The sequence below is a fragment of the Eubalaena glacialis genome, chromosome 3 (genome assembly GCF_028564815.1).
Source record: "Eubalaena glacialis isolate mEubGla1 chromosome 3, mEubGla1.1.hap2.+ XY, whole genome shotgun sequence".
Classification (NCBI taxonomy): Eukaryota; Metazoa; Chordata; class Mammalia; order Artiodactyla; family Balaenidae; genus Eubalaena; species Eubalaena glacialis.
The window spans coordinates 112,889,308-112,910,322 of NC_083718.1; the positions used below are offsets into that span (position 1 = coordinate 112,889,308).

Below are 21,015 nucleotides of genomic sequence, written 5' to 3' on the forward strand. Positions count from 1 at the left end.
CCATATTACAGCAACATACAATAAATGAACGTTCACAATCTCTCAGTAATTACGAAAAGGTTAGCATGCTAAGAATAGTGTTTTTAAAAACGTGAAGTACTTCATAACTAGAAAAATCTTCAATAAAGTTGTATTTTAAATGTTTCTGGTCTTTAATGGTTTAAAAGTTGCTTAAAAAGCAAACTATGGTTTATAAAGAGGTATCAAGAATGGGTTTCTAACTAAAAATAGAACCACCATATGACCCAGCAATCCCACTACTGGGCATATACCCTGAGAAAACCATAATTTAAAAAGACACATGTACCACAATGTTCATTGCAGCTCTATTTACAATAGCCAGGACATGGAAGCAACCTAAGTGTCCATCGACAGATGAATGGATAAAGATGTGGCACATATATACAATGGAATATTAATCAGCCATAAAAAGAAATGAAACTGAGTTATTTGTAGTGAGGTGGATGGACCTAGACACTATCATACAGAGTGAAGTAAGTCAGAAAGAGAAAAACAAATACCGTATGCTAACATATATATATGGAATCTAAAAAAAAAAAAAAGGTTCTGAAGAACCTAGGGGCAGGACATGAATAAAGACACAGATGTAGAGAATGGACTTGACACGGGGAGGGGGAAAGGGAAGCTGGGACGAAGTGAGAGGATGGACATATATACACTACCAAATGTAAAACAGATAGCTAGTGCGAAGCAGCTGCATAGCACAGGGAGATCAGCTCGGTGCTTTGTGTCCACCTAGAAGGGTGGGATAGGGAGGGTGGAAGGGAGATGCAAGAGGGAGGAGATATGGGGATATATGGATACATACAGCTGATTCACTCTGTTATAAAGCAAAAACTAACACACCATTGTAAAGCAATTATACTCCAATAAAGATGTTAAAAAAAAAAAAAAAAGAATGGGTTTCTAATGACATAATTCTTCATTGGAAAATTTATATCCAGAGGTAAGAAAAGCACAGAAAGTCTAAGATATATGGTTATGCAAAATTGTAATACCAAAGGGAAAAAAAAAGCAATGGAACTGTTACAGATATGCTCTTGGGTTCTAGAAGAGATTTGGCAATATAGGGATAACAGGAACCAAAACTGTGCCTCCATCTTAAATGAACCAATAGGCTTTCCCTCCCAAAAGTCTCTCCAAAAAGGTTCATTTCCTTAAACTTCCATGTCTCCTCAAGGAAGTTTAACTTCAGGGATATCTAAGCAAGTTTTACATATTTTCAAAGGGGACCCAAATTCTCACAAAATCTTGTTTTCGTCTCAAATTCTGTACAGGAAAAATTTCCTTACATTCCACTAATTCTGTATAGGAAATTCTAATCCTTCACTAAGTATGTACAATATTATTAATACTGGATGCTGCTATTATAACTTCATTTTGAGTAACTTTCAATGTAATTTATTTACTTATATAAATGGATTCTAAAATTACATGTGCAATTTTTATAAACACATAACAACAGCAATGTAAATATTTAAAAATTCAAAAGTGGTATTTCTCCAACAAAAGTAAAACATTTGAAAAACTTAATTTCTTAAAACAATTGTTTTTGGTGAGCTAACTTTGAACCTCTGCTTAATAGAAAAAAATTACTTTTAACTAGCTGCTAGATATTCATTCAGATATTGTCAACATTTTTTTCTTTTCAGTACCTAACACAGTTAGTGATGGGTTAAATAACCTTGAAAACTAAATAACAAAATATAAACTAGCTTTATTTAATTCTCCAAGCTCAGGCCACACACAAAAGCACTTAGGATCAAACATAAATGACATCACAAGGGAGTTAGTAGAAGCCAATACACATGTGCAGACCCACCTCTCACAATGTGAGTTCAAGACTGAACAATCAAAGTCCTCCAGAACATAGCTATACATTTGCCATGGTTTCACAGCACTGATCTTAAAATTATTTTGTGTATGTTCCATTAACTCAATGTCAGTGCTGCTCTTGTGATATTCAAGAAAACTCAACGAAAGTAATTCAATACTAAGGAATAAGATTTTTGTCAGGTAGAGTTGAGTGAGCTCTACAGGGCCACAAACCATTATCTCAGACTTTTTTGGCCCCCCCTCCCCACGCCATAAACCAATTTGTGCCCATATTCCCCCCACTGGGAAAGCACGTTATAGGGTAGGGGAAAGAAAAAGGATCAAAACCTTTCGGTAAATACAAGGAACAGCAATTAAACTTATGATTTTAAACAGGATATAGTTTTACTTTATGCAGTAAGTACATTTTGTCATCTATGAAGGTTTTATTCATTTGTTTGCTTGCTTAAATCCAGTGGAAAACGTTCTTGAACGAGAAATCACATTCCTTGAAGATACTGCAAAAGTGAGGAGTTATTACTAAGCATCTATGCATCATCTCCAACAAAGAGAAAATGCAAGGGTTAAGAGCAAGAAGGGAACTTCCCTGGTGGTCCACTGGTTAATACTCCACCTCCGCTCCCAGTCGGGGAACTAAGATCCCACGTGCCGCATGACGAGACCAAATAAAAAAAGCAAAGAGGGATTTTGTTGGGTAGAAGTGAGGCGAGGGGAGGAAAAAAAGTGAGCTGGTTAATTTGCAGCCTTATTCTTATTTTAAATATAAAGAGAGCATAATATTTTGATCTAGTTATTGCTCCAAGATATTTTGATATTACGACTTAAAAGTTACTTGCTCCCATCTACTTGTTATTTAGAGAGCCAGTTTGCTTTCACAGCTTCTCTCACCTCCAAATTTATATCAGACAGATATCTAGTTTCTTAACTGCTACTAATTATAAAAGAATCCCATGATAAAGTTCTCACTTCACATTTAACTGTCAAGTTTTTATTTCCCTGAGGAAAGAACATGACTGATCAACTGCCACAAAAGAAACTGAAGGAGACTTTTGGGAGTATATTCATAGAGGTACTCAAATATAATTAAAAAGGAAAACTTCCCCACGCAAAGAAGGCATTTTTACTATTTCCCAACGTTGCACAGACATCTTCTTTTGCCATTACATTCTCATTCAAACAACTCTAGAACCAGATTATAAAAGTCTGCTATAACTATACAAGTCAGATCAGGTTCCAACCAAAACTTAACAGTACCTAATAAAAACTCAATCAAGTAGCCCAAAACACAGAATTAGTTCTACACCAACACTAATAGAAATCTTAATACATACACAATAGAAACCAAACATACCTTGCAAAATAAAACATGGAAAAATACCCTCAACTCACATATCAGTGAACATTCACTTCTGTTAAACATTTAGTAACAAAATATATCCAGCAAGATCTGTCTTAATCACTCCCACATTAGAATCTATAGAATAACTCTGATAGCTCATATTCTGATCTAGTTTGATCACCTAAAGGCCTAAGAATCCATATTTATCCATGACTATCAGGGTATTTATAAAATATATTTGTTTTGAATAAAAATGGAATTAAAATGAATAAGGTATATTATTTCTACATCTTTTCTTTCTGTAGCCTGGGGCAAAGCTTTTCAGGGAAAAAAAAAAAACAGGAAATCCTTTTACATGAACCCTGACACCCTGTATATACGTAAGAAGAAAAGAAATCACAGTTGAAAAGTCTGAATTTTTTTTGAAGTTTGGGGACAGGGTAGATACAGGAAGATATATTGTCTTTCAAGTATAAAGTGTACAAGCTGCTAAACATAGTTTACTTCTTTACAGGATCATTTAAGATGAACATGCAATAATTATTAATATTTATTTGGGGGACAAGAGGAAAATGAAAGCAAAGTTTTATAAAGATTAATTCAAGTGAATATATTTACAATGGAACTAGAACTCCTTGTCTCCCTGGCTAAATAAAAGCCGTCATCTACTGCACCAGTGTGTATTTTCAGGCAAATACAGAAGCAAAACTCATTAGCTCTTTAAAAAATACACACATTTAATGTTGGTCTGTTTTAATCTAAGTAAAGCAATTCCAAAAATACAAACTGAACATCAGAGCCATGTGAACCACCATGATAAAATAAAACAGACATTCACAATAATTACGTCTAAAGACAGTTCAGCTTAATAAATCATCTTCCAAGTATGCTAAAAAAAGAATTACTAAAAATACTGCTGGTGTTCAGTTAGAATTAAAGGACTTTGGGAAAAATGAAATAATATGATACACGTGGAGTGAATAAGGTTACACGGGATTTACATTTTCCATTACCCCTAGATATAAACAAACATTCAAAATCAACACAAACTCTGTGTGTTATTCAAAATATTGCAGCTGCAGGAAAGGCAACTTTAAATTAATAGCTAGGGGAAAATCAAGTTTTGGTGGAGGTAAACAGAAGTGACAGTTCTTAATTTGCACTTTTGTAAAGCTCATTTATACCTGGCCAACCAGGAACCAAATGCAGGACTACGAAGTTCTCTGCTTCTTTTGGCTATAAATGTGACAAGAAAAGGTCATCTTTTGAAGATGTTTAAAGAAATAAAGCAACTTTCTTATAAACAGTCAAATAATCAATCAATGGAATAAATAAGTACTAACCCACATTTTTAACCGCTCTGTAATCACTACACTTTACATATTTTTCATTTTGGTGGCAAATTCTCCAATTTTTAGGCTAAAATCCACCAATCACTTTTAAGAGTAAAATGAATAGCCACCAAAATAAGAATATTCTTCTGTTTACTCTTTGGCTAAAAAAGAAAACAAACAAACAAAACAAAACAAAAAGAAACAGAAGACAGCTCTAACACTGGTGCTAAAAGAAACTGTTTTTTTTTTTTTTTAACACATGTAAAATAAAGTTATCAATTTAAATCTTGGTACGCTGTATAAAAACAAGAGGTAATGTTGTAATAAAACAGCAGTTGCCTCTGCAGGCAACATACTGTTTGTTAACCCTGTGCAATAAAATACTTTGTTCATACTACACTTATTCAACATGACTAACAGTTACTACAGACATTTCAGGAATCTTCACGGGACTCCTATAGACTTACTGTTAAAACTGAGAGACATTTACAATCATAATGTGCCATGAAAACTTGAAAACATTACTTCTAGTAGGAGATAATATTCATACTATTTGAATTTGTTTTAGGTACTGAACAGCTGAGTTACAAGGACTGAAAGTGAAAAGCATTCGAAAAAGCCCATGAACACTGTTGTTCACACCCTTCTTCAGAACACACTAAACTTGTTTGACACATTTCTCTTCATACATAGCAAGCAACAGCACCCAATAAAAGCCTGAGAAGAAATGCTGCTGTGTAAATACTGCAACTATTCCTGAAAAAAGAATTATGGGATATATACTCCAAAGCTGCCCATTCCCATAATTTGTATTGCATAGGTCACATAATCAATCACACACATATATATACACACGTGTGTATATATATGTACATGCAAAGAATATATTAAGACGACAATGAAGTCTAGTCACAGAGCAATTTACAGGCTCAATATATTTTTTACACTTTGAAAGAAAATTTCAATATTTTACAGTCTTTTAGTAGGCATTATATACACTGCACTTTATGAATTCTAAAAGGTATTGAAATAAATTTTTTCCAACATTTTGGTAACAAAACAGACAATGTTTCTCCAAATACTTGTGCTATCTACATGATAGGTTTGCTCTGATAACCACTAACCACAAAAACTGACTCAATGGAATAATTAGAAAAATTATCTAACACCATGCATCGGTTTGAATCATTTTTAATATCCTATCCTAGAAACATTCTACAAATCTTAAGATTTAAAAAATTAAGTCTCTGTTCTGATTTTTAAAAGATATCTTTTTATGACAATATCCATAACATTGACAAGTACATGTTAAGGCTAGTATTATCTCCTTATGTGATTTTTTTATTTTTACCTTTTTTTTTTTTTTTTAAGAAAGATAGTAAAAGCCAGACTCCTTTAGGGCTTTGAACTGTACCTACAGAAAATGAGAGTGCAGTGAACATAATGTTCAGTCCTACAGTCAGGATGCAGTTGCTCCTTCCCATTCCACAAGATACTGCACCTTTCCATCAAGTGTCACCCGACGAGCCAATACTCGGTATTTTTCACCACATGCTATTCTACCTGCAGCACCAAAATAACTGGTAATGGAGTTTTTTAGATGATTGAGTTGTAACTCCTGATCTGCTAAGTTATTCAAAATCTCTGTGTTGAGTTCATCAAATTGGTAATCTTCTTTGCCTTCATCATCCTTTACAATTTCTGAGTTCTGAGTCTGGAGTGCTCTTCTTGGAAGACGACCCCTTCTCCTCCGTAAATGCGGTATTGCAGCAGGCCAAGATCTTCCTGTACGAGTTCTTTTTCTGGAGTCAGATAATCTATAGAACAAAAAAGGCCACAATTGTCTCCCCTTGCTGACATAAAAGTCAGCCAAATCAAAACAACAAATGCTATATAAAATGGATTATCACTCGCCTTCATTAAATTCAATCACCTTCTTGAGGCTGACCTCTGAAGAGCTTTTCTTCCTTAACTATGTACTATTAAGCTTAAAAGAATCAGAGGAAATTTTTGATTTATAAGGCCAACGAGGCAAATTCTTACCAAGAGGATTTCTAAGTCAGGTCTTGTCAACGTTTTTATCATTAAAAAGAAGACAGTTCATTCATTCATTCACTCATTCAATGCAAGAAACATTTAATAAGCACCTACTACATACAAGACACCTTTCTATGTGCTTAAACAGATGGCAGAACTAGTATAAAGATTCTCTTCATTACTAATTCTAGGCCTACTGTTAAGTAAGAAATAAGCCTAAACTAGATGTCAGGGTACCTTTGGTCTAGCTCAGTATGATATCGGCCAAATTTAAATCTCTTATCCTCTGTGTTCTCTTAAGTGAAGAGATTAAGTGAAGGGGCTGAACTAGACAATCTTTGAGTTCAGAAATATAATGATTTTATAAAACAAGGTCAAAATATAGCATAACAGCTAAATTCAAAGATTTTATAATCATACTGCCAAAGTTAAAATCCCAGCTCTGTATACTTGCTAATAAACATGCCATCTTGGGCTTATTACAAAAACTTTCTAAGTCTCAGTTTTCTTATCTATAAAATGGGAACAACTCAAAAGATTGTTTTAAGAATTAAATAAGACGATGTACAAAAAAAAAAAAAAGACGTATGTAAGCTTAACACAATGCTTGGCAAGAGGCAAAAAAAAAAGCTCACATTATTATTATTCACAATTCATTTAAAAATGAGTTACATTTTAAGCCTTTAAATACTTAGAATTTTATACGATTTACAAGAGCAGTTTTTGAATTGTGAACAAAAATTAAACAAGAGGAAGTATAAAACCTAGAAGCTCATAGCTCTGGCCCCAAGTAAACTTTTCTTACCTGATACATCAGACTTCAGGAAAAAGTTGCCCTTCTGAAGAGTTAGGTTAAATAAAATATTAGAGGGGAAGTCTACTATTGATAAAAATCCTGAGTTTAAAATCCTTTTATTAATAGAAGGATTTGTGTGCCTGATTCCAACTTATTAAAAAAAAATCCACACTTGTATATTAGAAGCATAAAAAGGTCTCACAGAAAACAGCACACCTATAAACACCAGGATACCTCTTCTCTGTGTACATAGCAAAATTCCTGACAAATGTGAAAATTCTAACGTCTGTGCTCTGAAAAGCAAAAATATTCAGATGAATATTAACAACCTAAGGAATCAACATACAGATTGCTTCTCAAAAGCTGAAAGACAAACTTGTATCACTTTCAATTGCTAAAAATTTATTTAATCACCACTTTACAAAGAAAAAGTCTAGAGGAAAATTAGTCAAGAATAAGAACATAAAATATCTACCCATAATGCCTGGAAATACTAGACGAGGTAGTTTCTTTTGCACTGGAAGCACCCGTGAAATCCACATCTGAGGTATTGGATGAATGTGCAGTTCCCTCAGTTCTCCTGAGACAAAAGAATTTAAATGGTATAACGACTATATTACATAACAGTAGAAATACTAATTTCCCCCCCAAAAGAAAATTCCTAAGGTAGGAGAAAATAACTTTCTATTTACCCTATAGAACAAGGTAAATCCAAAGTAGGATTCTCTGAAATTGATTCCTTATCCTGGAAAATAAAAAAACACACTTAAAGCATGGTTTCTAAAATAAAGATATTAGTTTCTCAGTAATTTCAAGCAGACTTCCTCTCTGAGAACATATGCTAATATATCCTCTTACCAAAGGTGGCTCAGCAGTTTTCTGAATCATTTTTCTTGTATATGGGCCAGGTGGACGACCTACAGACTTTTTCTTTCCTTTTTTTTCTATGCCATTGCTTACTTCCCTGAAACATAAAACCATTTATGTATTTAACCTCTGCACAGAGAAAACAAAAAGACAATGGACAATATACACTATCATAGCTCTACTTATATAATAATTAGATTATACTTATATTTTTACATTAATGGTAATATAAAAACAACAAAGTTAAGTTAAATCTACAAGTTTAGTCAAGTTCATAGATAATACATTCTAATTTAAATATTTTTAGGAGATATTTACATAAAAAAGGTTTAAGAAAAAAGTTCTCTAATACTATTCTGAAAAATACATACCACCTAAAATTCTTTTTAAAAAACATAAAACAAAACAAAAAAATACTACTATATTAGATGGAAGATTCAAAAACTCCTTAAAGTTCAATTATTTCATTTAGGTTGTTACTATGTAGGTACTTGGGGGATGTTTCAAGAATTTACTATACTAAAAGTGATTACGAATTTAGTAGTTAACCTCATGGAGCCAGGAAGTATCTATGTTAAAATACAGTAGGTATAAACAGGGACATCCTGTGGGTTCCTAAATGATGCTAATCAGAAAGAGAATGAAGCCCGGGGTGGGAGAATGTAAAGGAAGAAGGAATCCTTCATACTGGGCAGGGGAGTCATTCAAGGACAAAATTAGAAAGATCAAGAAAACCATTTTTGAGACACAAAGGCAAATATCAAGCAATAGGAAGGGGCAAAAAGCAATAGGTCAAGAACATCTCTAATTAATACAAGGGAAGAATGGCAAATATCAATACACAGAACATCCATTTCATTTATTCAACAAACATCTCCATATAAAGGGGATACTAACAATAGGAATACAAAGACGTTCCCTGTGCTAAGGGGTTCACAATATAGTTTGAAGGTGACAAATGTGTATACAAGCAGGATAATAAATGGTTTAAGTGCTATAAGAACATTATCCAGGAACATTCAAATTAAAAACAAGGTGAAGGAACAATATTATATAATAGGCTAGAAAGAGGTGACTGGAGAAAACTAGGAAAGACTATCCCTCCACACACCAAACTAAGGTTGGGGAAAATAAAGGTGGAAATACAAGGAAGGAGAAAGTAGAGAAGCTAGAGGAACAAAGCATAACTAGAACTATAACCAAAAGTTTCAAGGATAAGATGGATGGGGTATACATTTTTTTTGTTTTTGTTTTTTGGAAAGATGATCAACATTAACATTTATAAAGAACCCCTGGACTAAAGAAAGTACACTTTAGTCCAATTCATACATAGGTCCCAGAAGGAACTGAGAATACCTTTAGAGAAAGTTGAACCATTACCTGGTGGCATCAAACGAAAACCTTATAGCTACCACAGACAAAGTGTCCTATCAAAATCATGATATGAATGAGAAAGATTGTGGAAATCTTTTTTCTAATTCATAATATAAGCAATTGTTAGCAAAAGATTAATGATAAAATTTGAAAGTGATAGGAGTAAGTATTCTTTCCTTCAGAAAAAACAAATCCTTAAAGTAGTATCTACTTTATTACCAACTCAAATGGATATAAAGCACTGTCAACCCTCTGTAATTACATTTTCTTATTCTCCAAGATGATTATCTCATACCTTGTATTTGCTCCTTAAATTTCCCTCTGAGCTATCTTTCCCTCATCATTTCATTGAGAAAACAGAAGTTACCAAGCAATAACTTTAGTCATCTTCCAAATGCTAAATCTAAAACAGAACCAGCATTTGTACCCACCTTTTCCTTTTTCACCCCATTTCAACAGAAGGGTGTAAGTCCTCCTATCAAAGGCTACTCCCACATTTAGGCTCTAAATCCTGCCCCTTTTGGCTTCTCAAAGACTTTATAATATCTTCAGTTTCCTCCCCTCTCTCCTATACCACTCTCTTCTCCACTGACACACAAAAACAAGTTACAATTATCTTCTATCTATTAAAAAAAAAACATCAATTGATTCAGCTTCCATTCCCTTTACAGTACAGTAAAACTACTTCTGAGAGCTGATGACACATACCTTTTTCCACTTTCTTCCTTCTCTTTCAGAATTTTTAAAGATTATTTCCTTTTTTCCCCTTTTCCTTTATTATCATCATCATCATCATTTTGAATTTGCCCATGTCCCTTATTGTACAAAAAGCCCAGTTTTGACACGTAAATTGGGCAGTGCTGGATTCGATCACACTGACCCACTCCCATCTTCTATCTTTACCACTCAAGCAGAATTGTTTTTGTCAAGGTCACTAATAACAGAATGTTATCTAATCCAATGAACATTTTTCTCTCATCTTAACCTGCCTCTCCGCAACATTCAGTACTGTTTAATACACCCACATCTTTCTTGAAATACTCTCCTTCACTTGGTTTTCATGACATCAAACTTTCCTGGTTTCCTCCTATTTCACTGATTGTTTTCTGTTAGTCTCCTTCATTTATTTCACTTCTTCCAAAACTCTAAATGATATCAGGACATTATTCTGGGCCACATTCTCTTCTCTTCCCCTCTCTCTCTAGGTAATTTCATGCATTCTCATGGCTTTATAAATCAGCTTCAAAATTTATTATCATGTGTCCTGACCTCTCCTGAGCTCCTGATTTACACACCCAACTGCCTATATCTAACATCATCACCACTTAGATATTCCTCATAAGAATCTCAAACTCAATGAGTATGAAACAGAAGAATACTTTATTCACCTTGCCAAAATCTGTTCTTCCAGATCTTGGTAAGTTACCACCATCCACTAGTTGCTCAAGCCAGATATCTGGGCATTGTGTAACTTCATTTCTCCCTTCCTTTCAGAAATTTAATTCATTAGCAAAGCCAGCAAATTCTGCCTCCAGTGGAGATCTTGAATCTATTTTCTGTTTGACTGCTACCACCTACACCTACATAAGCAACCATTATTTATCTCTCACCTAGAAAAACGAACGAGTCTATTTTTTCTTGCTTCTATTCTTACCTCTATTGATATCTGTTTTCCAAACAGCACCCAAAGAAGTATTTTTAAAGGATAATTCAATCTGCATACATCTTTAAATAGCTTCCCATTATTCTCAGAAAACAACCCAAACTCCTTATGAGACCTACAAAACTCTATATGACCAAGCCCTACCCAACGTTTCTAGCACCTGATGCTATTCTCTAGCCCTCATTCACACCTCAGTAGCCTTCTGTGAGTTCCTAGAACATGCCTCACAGCTTCACACTTACTTTTGCTACCTGAAATATTCTTCCCTTTGTTCTTCACATTGTTAGGTCATTCTCATTCTTTAAGTTTCAGCTTAAATACTATCTTAAATAGGCCTTCCTTAAGTCTCCTTCTTAAAGTAGACCCCTACATCTCTATCCATCCCAGTACAGTCTAAATCTGTTTGCTATTTCCTAAATGGTATTAGCATGATCTGTAATTATTTTACTTGTTTATCACCTTTCTTCCCCACTATAATGTAAACCCCATCAGGGCAGAAAGAAAGTCTCGTTTGTTATTATATCTCCAGCACTTAGACAGTAAGGTGCTTGATAAATGGAACGAATGAACAAACGAATGAGAATGAACAAACAAACAAATGAACAGGCCAGTACTTAAGCTGTTTGCTAACAAAATCAATAGGGCCTATTCATGGAAAGCCTTAGATCTAAACGTAAATAAACAAACATCTAGCATTAACTTTGTACCTTGTCCAAGCAAGAAATTATAAACAGGAAAACAAATCAGGGTCACTGACACTTGTACTTTGAAATATACTAATGAGACTAAATAACACACATTTTTAGTTAAATAAGCTAAAGAGAAAAACTAAGCCACAGATCAACTTTTACCTTGAATCAGATATAGGTTTGGATGCCTTTCTGCCTTTAATTTTAAATTCATGGGAAGTTCCTTCAGGTTCTTTCTCTGCTTTGAAAGCCACATTTGGTGGCACAGGAGGAACACGAATTCGCAACCCAAACAAATGCTTCTTCTTCTTTATTTCCTTCCCAGACATAAACCTAAATTTTTAAAAAAATTAACTAAAAATTTAAAAACTGAACACATATACAAGGCAGACCCTAAGTTATAACTTTCAGATATAAAGCCTTTACACATGAAAGTCCACCCAATACTAGAAAAACTGACTTTTTGCCCCTTGCTTTCTTTGATTCTTATCTGCCCCAGAGCCAGCCCATAGTAGGATATGATGGGGGAGTAGGGAGAGAGGAATAGTATCAGAAAGGAGAAGAACACATGTCCACTTTTCTTTTTAAAATGTGGCATCTAACTTTTTAAAGTAAGAATGAAGAATAGAGTGGTGTCTTTTTAGTTCCAATATGTTTTTCCATATTTTTAGTGTCATCTGTCAAAAACATCTCAAACAAGGTTTAGGAAAAGAAGAATTCTATTTCAGAGTGGATCTGTGAGGAGAGAAAACCCTGGCCAGAAAGTAATCGGTGAAAGCATTGGAAAATAAAATAGGAGACCAATCCTAGAGGCCCAGAAAATAAAAGGAGTGTCTAGTATGTCAGATCTGGAATTGGAAATAACCTGGAGCAGAGAAATGACATTTCAGTGTGGGCTTGAGTTTCTGAAAAATATGCTCCTTAATCCTTTCCCAAAGTCCTTAGGGTCCTTATTCTAAAACACCCTCTTAGCTCTACTAGAGCATGCCTGGCCATAAAAACCACTACCAAGTGCTTACATTGTTCTTCCACTTTTATATAGGTTTGAGAAAAGGGAGCTCCCATTTCTACCATAACAGGAACAAATGTATTTCAAGCACACTAAGTTGGATTACAGAATTCATTGTCCCATAAAGTATTTTTATGGCACTGTAACTGCTCGTGGCTTTTTGAGCTGGCCTAAAGATCTAGCCACTTGTAATTGTAACATTTTTTAATGAGGAAATGTTGCTAAGTTCAAAAAAAGCAACTTGCTACAAACAAAAATGTTGTAATTCAATAGTTGGTTGGAACCAGCATATACATTTAAAAAATTATTTCTATTGCATTTTGAAAATACTTTTAAGAGACATAGATATGCTGGTTTAAAAAAAAAAGAAGGGAAAGATCTATACAAGAATGTATCAAACAATGTAACTTAATTATCAAAAACAGATCACTAATACTACTATTCTCTAAATGATGGCAATAACTAAACTTAAAACCACAGAAGACCTCAATCATTTAAAAACCCACATTCTCTATACTATATCCCCCTATCTTTTGCATATTCCTACCAGCTAGCAAGATTTTATTTTACTTTCAGTAGATTAAAGTATAAAAACAAGTCATTATTGAGTATGGTTTTTCAACTGAACTGACCAAATTCCCCTGAGACACTGATAATGCCTCCCATCCACCATTCCCAGAGGACTGATCTTCCCTTCTCCAGCCTTTGAGAATCACTGCTTTACTCTGACTGAAAGAGAAGAGGACATTAAAAGGTTTAAAATGGTATGTACTAACTCTATAATCAATCCCACAATTCTTAATGCCATTATTCCTTATACTTACTAAATATCTCCCTCATAGGGATACATAAAATAAATCAACTTACATGGTCTTGTAATCATTTAATGCCTCCAGAACATGCTCATATCTTTCAGATTTTGGTGTGTCTGCCAGCTGTGAAGTATCAAGAAACAATTTAATGCACTATAATTTCATCAATTAGAAATACACAGGTGCTAGATAGAGGCAATGCGATACAGAAGAAAAGTATACTGACTAGTAGTCAGATCTAAGTTCTAATTCCAGGTCCTCACTGACCAGCTACGTGACCTAAGGCCATTTAAACTCTCAAGGCTTGTTTTCTCACCTATAAAAAGAGGGAGTATAAATCCTTCACTAGTTTCTTTACTAATATTTGTATAGCTCAAATGATATGCCTGCAAGAACTATAAATTGTAAAATACAATAAAAATGGGATTGTATTATTAATCATTAAATTTATTTTAATTCTATAACCTGGGAAAGTAGTAATACATTAGAATTACTTTAATATCAACCATAAAAGCTTCTAATAAATACTAACAGGAAAGAATATAAAAAGTAAGGAGAAACATGCCATTTTATTTCCCAATACTTCTAATACTAACGCAAACCAATAATCTCTATAATTTTAAAAAATAATGTAAATTTGGGGATTTTATTTTCATAACAATTATAGACTTTGGTTAGCCCTAAACCCCAAAATGGCTCAGTAATTTTTTTATCATCACATACCATTTTAAAACCTAAACATTCAATTCTAGAAAATATTCTATTTTGTTCCAGAAAGTTTCTTTCAGAGTCATTTCTGCCTTTTCTTCAAAGTTTAACGACTAGGGCCCAATAGAAAAACAATTAAGTTATAAAAGACCATCCTCAAAGCTACAAAAACTAAAACAAACAAACAAAAAACTTCCAAAATATCACCACTGACTTTCAAAATTACTACTAGTAATTTTCTTTACCAGTTGAAACTCCCAAAGCTCAGAACTTCTTCAAGTAAAAAGAACAAACAAATGTGTCAAATAGAATATTAGAAGTAGAAGAGACTCATAAAGTCATCTACTTTTATTTTACAGATTAGTCAACAGATGTAAAGGTTAAATTGCTTAAATTCACACTGCTGGTTAGGTAGAGAGCTAGAACATTAACCCAAGTGACAATTAAGTACATTCATTCAACATTCACTGAGAGCCCATTCTCAGTGTATTGGGTACTTTAAAAAAAAAAAAAAAAGGAAAAGGCAAAGGAAAGGAAAAGAAGGAAGCTGGTTTGGTGCTCATTCCTCTTAACCCTACCACACCTTCCTATTGTAATTTCTGAAGTGTCCAGAGATAGAAAATTTCTATTAAAGGAGAAATAATGGACTCAGGTTTTACAGTCGGAAAGAGACCCAAGATGTCCATCTAATTCAAGTTTTCATTAATACTTCAATCCCTTTTATAGTACTGAGTCATGCAACCTTGGTTTAAATAGTACCACTAATGAAACCTAATGAAGGAGCCCATTCCATGGGTGAACAAAACCTTCCTTCCTGGATTCCCTTTTTTATAAGACAGTTCTTCAAATATTTGACAATAGCTATCATTGCTAAGTATAAGATTAGATTAAAGTTTTTAAGCAGCCCCATCACATGATTATTTCATATTAAGCTTGGCTAAATAATTCCATCCTCTTCCTGGTCCCCCACTGCCACCTCAACTCTAAAATCTTATTAGATGAACTGCTATCAAGCCAAGTATCCCCCATCATACGCTGCTTCTTCCATACTGTTGTTTGCATATTTAAGCCTAAAAGCAAAATTTTACAACTGTTGTTAATTTGATTTTGTTTTCAGCTCAGTGTTTGAGATGGTCTTTTCTCTTGATTCTGTCATCCTTCTTGAATTGAAGATAGAGACAAAAACAGAACCCTGTGGTTCTCCCTCAAGAATATTTCCAAGCCATTGACTGCTTTTGTTACTATTACTCAATTAGTTACAAATCCTTTTAACTTTTATTTTAACCAGTTCACATTTCGATATCTTATGTGAAACTGAGTTACACTATGTCTACACCATGTGCATTAGCATTTGACATAACAGTGTTGCTTATCATATCAAAAAAGAAACCAGGGTATTTAACATGGTTTATTCTAATAAATTAATGGCATTTTTTTCTTATTGCTTTTTAAATCTTCACAAGCCATACGTATGAAAAATCTGCTCTACAATTTTGCTGACATTCAACAACAGTTTCTAATTTCTCAAATCCACTCCTTTTTACTTTTTGAAAATCACAATGAACTCTCTTTTTTCTTTTGGTACTTATTCTCTGTGGTTTCCCAGAAATTTTAACTGTAAGTTGCTTCCGCACTCCAGGACTGTTCTGCATAGGATTGTTTATTTCAACTCGCATAACGCGGTCAAGGGTTCCCTTTCTGTATTTTGAAAATGAAGAGTGCAAATATTATAATGTAAATCAAATAAGCTGTATTAGAACAGCATCATGTTCTAGATCTCCCATCTGACCAGGAGGTTTATAACATATATCTTCAACAGAATAATCATTTTTGTTCCTCCCTCTACAGACACTAATCTCACACTATGTTTTCACTTTCAGGGTTGTATATTTCTGTACAGATATACATGCTATTATGTATAGTTAAAATTCTTCCTTTCAATAAAATACATGCCTCAATTACCAATATTTAATTCCACACCACCGAGGCTTAAGTATACCAAACAGCTTAAGTAATTTGTTTACCAACATATACACTGTATGCTAATATACAATGCAAGGCCCCAAGTACTGCTTTTAACTAGATTTCTTATAATTTTCACTTAAAAGTATTACACCACCTCTACTATACTACATTTTCTCTAGCCAAAACATTGTTTCTGCCATAGTATTTCACTTGAATTTTACCTATGCTTTTCTCCCTACATCCTTCAAGTGAGGCAGCACTCAACACACTGCTCTCCTATCAACCTTTGGGTGTTTAAAATTTAAGACCACAGTTAATAGAAAAGTGGGTTGTCCTTACAGAACTGAAATTTCAAATCACATTAGGAAGCAAAGACAAATGATAATAGGCAGATTCTAAAAAGTATTAATATCTCATTGTAACTCCCAAAAGCAATCTGATACAACCTCATTCTAAACACCTTATTGTATATAAAAACCTTAAGCAACTTTTATTTGGGGTGTCAAATGTTATATTACATATTTTTACTATCTCAAAGAAAATAATTCAAAACACAGCAGTTTCTCAAATAGCTATACTCAGTCTATAGGATAATCATTAAGGCACCAAGTCTCAAAGATGTTTAACAAGATCACATAAGGAAATGATACAAAATAATCACTGTATTCTAATATGTTCTAACAATCCTAAAAATAATCAACAAAGAACAAAATATATGATACCTAAATGTTAAATTTGCCTTTCAGTATGTAAGGATATAAAGTTGACCCCTGAACAACAGGGGTTTGAACTGCATGAGTCCACTTATGTATGGATTTTTTTCACTAAATACATACTACAGTACTATACCGCAGTTGGTTGAATCTGCAGGTGCAGAACTGCAGACAGGGCAGGGCGCAGAGGGTCAGTGCCCCTAACCCCGTGTTCTTCAAGAGTCAACTGTACTCTCTAAAATGTACTCTCTAAAATATACTCTCTAAAATTCTAGAGCAAACGTCTTTGTTGTATAATCTATAGTATGTATAGTAAGAACTGATGTTCAAAATGACTTGAGTGTTCCAAAGTACTCAATTAACCAATACAAGCATACATCCTTTCATTTACCTCACTTTATTGTGTGTCACAGATACTGTGTTTTTTACAAATTGAAGGTTTGTGGCAACCCTGCCTCAAGGAAGTTTATCAGCTCCATTTTTGCAACAGCATTATTTTTAAATTAAGGTATGTATATTGCGTTTTAAAGACATAATGCTATTGTGCACAACAGACTACAATGTAGTGCAAGTATAACTTTTATATGCACTGGGAAACCAAAAAATTCGTGATTCTCTTTATTGCGATATTCGTTTTATTGCAGCAGCCTGGAACTGAAACCGCAGTATCTCTGAGGTATGCCTGTAATATACTTAGCATACAGCAATTCTCATGTTTTGAAAGTACAGTTGGCCCTCAGCATCCCTGGGTTCCAACTGCAGAAAATCAATCAGATACTAAGGGCCAACTGTACTACATCATTTTATATAAGGGACTTGAGCATCCTCAGATTTTGGTATCTGAAGGGGGTCCTGGAACCAATTCCCTATGGATATCAAGGGATAACTGTAATTAATGTTATTTTATAACAAGATTTTGAATACAAATATAAACAAAAAGAAAATTTTATTAACCTAATTTTGAGTTAGTGACAAAATTCAATTTGCAATTCAATTTCAGGTAACCAAAGATTTACTACTTTAATAATTTGGAATAATACATTATTTGTATTATCTTTGTTTCTATTACCACAAACATTTAGAAGCAAACTAAATGAAAACACTGAATAAGTATTACTGACAAATTTTATGGTCTCTTTATCATTAAAATCTCACTCTAAAAACCAATTACAATATTAAGATGAAAATATTAATACAGAGGATTAAAACCTGAACTTCCATCTGTAAATAACTAGTCTGAGGATGGGATGACTAACCTAAGATGTCTGAAATATTTTCTTTTTTTTAATGCAGAGAAAGAGCAATGAGAAGTGACTAGAAAGTCACTTGTTCTGATAATAAATTTTATGGCTCCCAAAAATGAAAACACTCCTCAGAAAAGTAAAACTTTTCTGTTGTAAAGTTATATTAGATTGTAATCATGTTTTTCTTAATTTTTAAATAAAAAGAGATATATTTTTCCATTTTGGCAAAGAATAAGAAATTGAAATTTCTTATGTGTTAAGACATTATCTCATAGGTTACAGAAAATAAAACATGTACCTATTGCTGACATAAACTTTTTCTGACACGTGTCAGAAGTTCAGTTTGGAACTGAGATACCTGAAATTCATAAACTGAACTCATTTCTTTAAAAACATCTAATTATGGTTTTTATTATTTTCTATTTTCAGCCTCTTCAATAGAATCTAAATTACATTTTTATTTTAATAAAAAATGATAGCATTTGAAATAAATAAAACAACTTGAGTTTGTTTGTTTTTTTGATGTGGACCACTTTTTTAAAGTCTTTATTAAATTTGTTAGAATACTGCTTCTGTTTTTTATGTTTTGGTTTTTTGGCCGCAAGGGATGTGGGATCTTAGCTCCCCCACCAGGGATCGAACCCGCACTCCCTGCATTGGAAGGCGAAGTCTTAACCACTGGACTACCAGGAAAGTCCCAAAACTTGAGTTTTTATATGCATGCCCGCTATCTATGTGAAGTAACCAATGCAGAATTTAATCATGTAAAACATAAAGTGTACTAAAAGGAATATAGATGTATCTGCATATGAAGTGCTGAAAGAACCATAGCTAGAAAGCATTTCAAATTAATGTATTAGAACATTAAATATTAAGATGACTATAAAGAACACTATACTTAACAGTGCCTTACACACTTTTTTCTCCCATTACTAATCAGTTTATTAAAATTTATCAAATTTACAAGTCACTCACTTTCTCAAAAGTCATCTGAAAAAAGCTTTTAACAGAAAACTTAATGAGAGTATTATATTCCAATTTCTAACACTCAAAACATCTTAGCTCAATTGATTTTAATAATATCTTTGATTTTAAAATCTAAGTATTCCACAGGTGTTTATTTTATGCAACTGATCTACCACTAACTTTTAAATAAATGTGTATTATGCACTCCTTGATGCCCCATAAAACCCCCAGAACAACAACAACAAAAACTTGATATCTTACTTGATGTGAACCTTATAAACTGCCTCACGTCTAAAAGATACAAATGCAGAAACTCTTCCTAAATTTCAAATCAGTTTACAGTTTTTACCTCAGAAAGTAATGCATGACTAATTCCACATATTATAAAACAAAAAATTTAGTTAATGTCTGTATTTTAATATTTAATATCTGTATTTTAATAATTCTAAATAAATGCTAAAATTAAGGTAAATATTAAAGTTACTCTAGTTATTTTCTTCTTTGTGCTATTCTGTAGTTTCAAAATCTTCAATGAATATGCATTAAATTTTATACTGCTTTTTCAAAAAAAAACTCTTTGTAAACCAGCATGAGTGGTTACACTTTGCAAACAAAAAGCAAATGAGATGTCAGAATGAGGGGGATAATCTCCAACTCAGGTAGCTTCACTCTCTAACTTAGCTAACACTATTACTGGGTCTCACTATTCCTGGAAGTTAAAGATATATAAGGGAGTACCAACACAAGAGGAAAGAAGAGTGTTGGTTATATCTCTAAGTTTTATTTATTTATTTATTTATTTATTGGCTGCATTGGGTCTTGGTTGCTGCTCATGAGCTTTTCTCTAGTTGTGGCTAGCTGGGGCTACTCTTTGTTGCGGTGCGTGGGCTTCTCATTGTGGTGGCTTCTCTTGTTGCAGAGCACGAGCTCTAGGCACATGGGCTTCAGCAGTCACGGCACGCGGGCTCAGTAGTTGTGCCTCGCGGGCTCTAGAGCACAGGCTCAGTAGTTGCTCCACGGCATGTGGGATCTTCCCAGACCAGGGATTGAACCCATGTCCCCTGCATTGGCAGGCGGATTCTTAACCACTGCACCACCAAGGAAGTCCCCATCTCTAAGTTTAGAGTAAACTTAGAAGAAAAGGAGGAGGAATCATAAGCTACCCAATAATAAGGATTTCTCCCTCCCTTCTATCTTTAACTACAGTGATTTTCACTTCAGAAAATGGAAGAATCAAGTAATTTACTTCCTCCTACATTTTTCCTCAAGTCAAGAGGCAACAAACAGGAGAATGAGGGCTATAGCCTCACCAAAGATATTTCTCCCTAACTAAACATAAAATGCTACTTTAGATGTAGGGCTTATACACGTGCGATAGTTGCTTTTAACAAAACAAAAAAGACATTAAGTAGCTAATGAAGTTAGCTCTAAGACCACCTACCTCTCCAGGGTGCAATCTATCCCAGTTTTCATTAATGTATGTCATAAGCTCAAGTTCAGAATCAAAGTATTTCTTCTTGTGAATAACACTTAGGTTGTAAAGGCATAGGTGTGCTATATCTACCCTGGAATCCAAAAATAATCAAAATATATGAAAACAATGTTTTTGGTTATTGTTTAAAAATCACACAATATTTTTATA

General features: G+C 33.6%; 1 protein-coding gene across 2 annotated transcripts in view; it reads right to left on the bottom strand.

Annotated features, from left to right (window-relative positions):
- Positions 1-5,812: 5,812 nt before the first annotated feature.
- Positions 5,813-21,015, bottom strand: part of MTF2 (metal response element binding transcription factor 2) — an 89,347-nt gene continuing 74,144 nt past the window's right edge. Inside the window, exons 9-15 of one of the 2 annotated variants that reach the window (XM_061186309.1) lie at positions 20,815-20,938; positions 13,833-13,900; positions 12,119-12,289; positions 8,222-8,327; positions 8,056-8,108; positions 7,839-7,943; positions 5,814-6,347 (exon numbers count right to left, since the gene is read on the bottom strand). In XM_061186309.1, the coding sequence (XP_061042292.1) occupies positions 5,990-6,347; positions 7,839-7,943; positions 8,056-8,108; positions 8,222-8,327; positions 12,119-12,289; positions 13,833-13,900; positions 20,815-20,938 (985 nt within the window). In that variant the 3' untranslated portion in view covers positions 5,814-5,989. Of the gene's footprint in view, positions 6,348-7,838; positions 7,944-8,055; positions 8,109-8,221; positions 8,328-12,118; positions 12,290-13,832; positions 13,901-20,814; positions 20,939-21,015 lie in introns of both variants that reach the window. The other variant, XM_061186310.1, reaches the window with a different exon arrangement.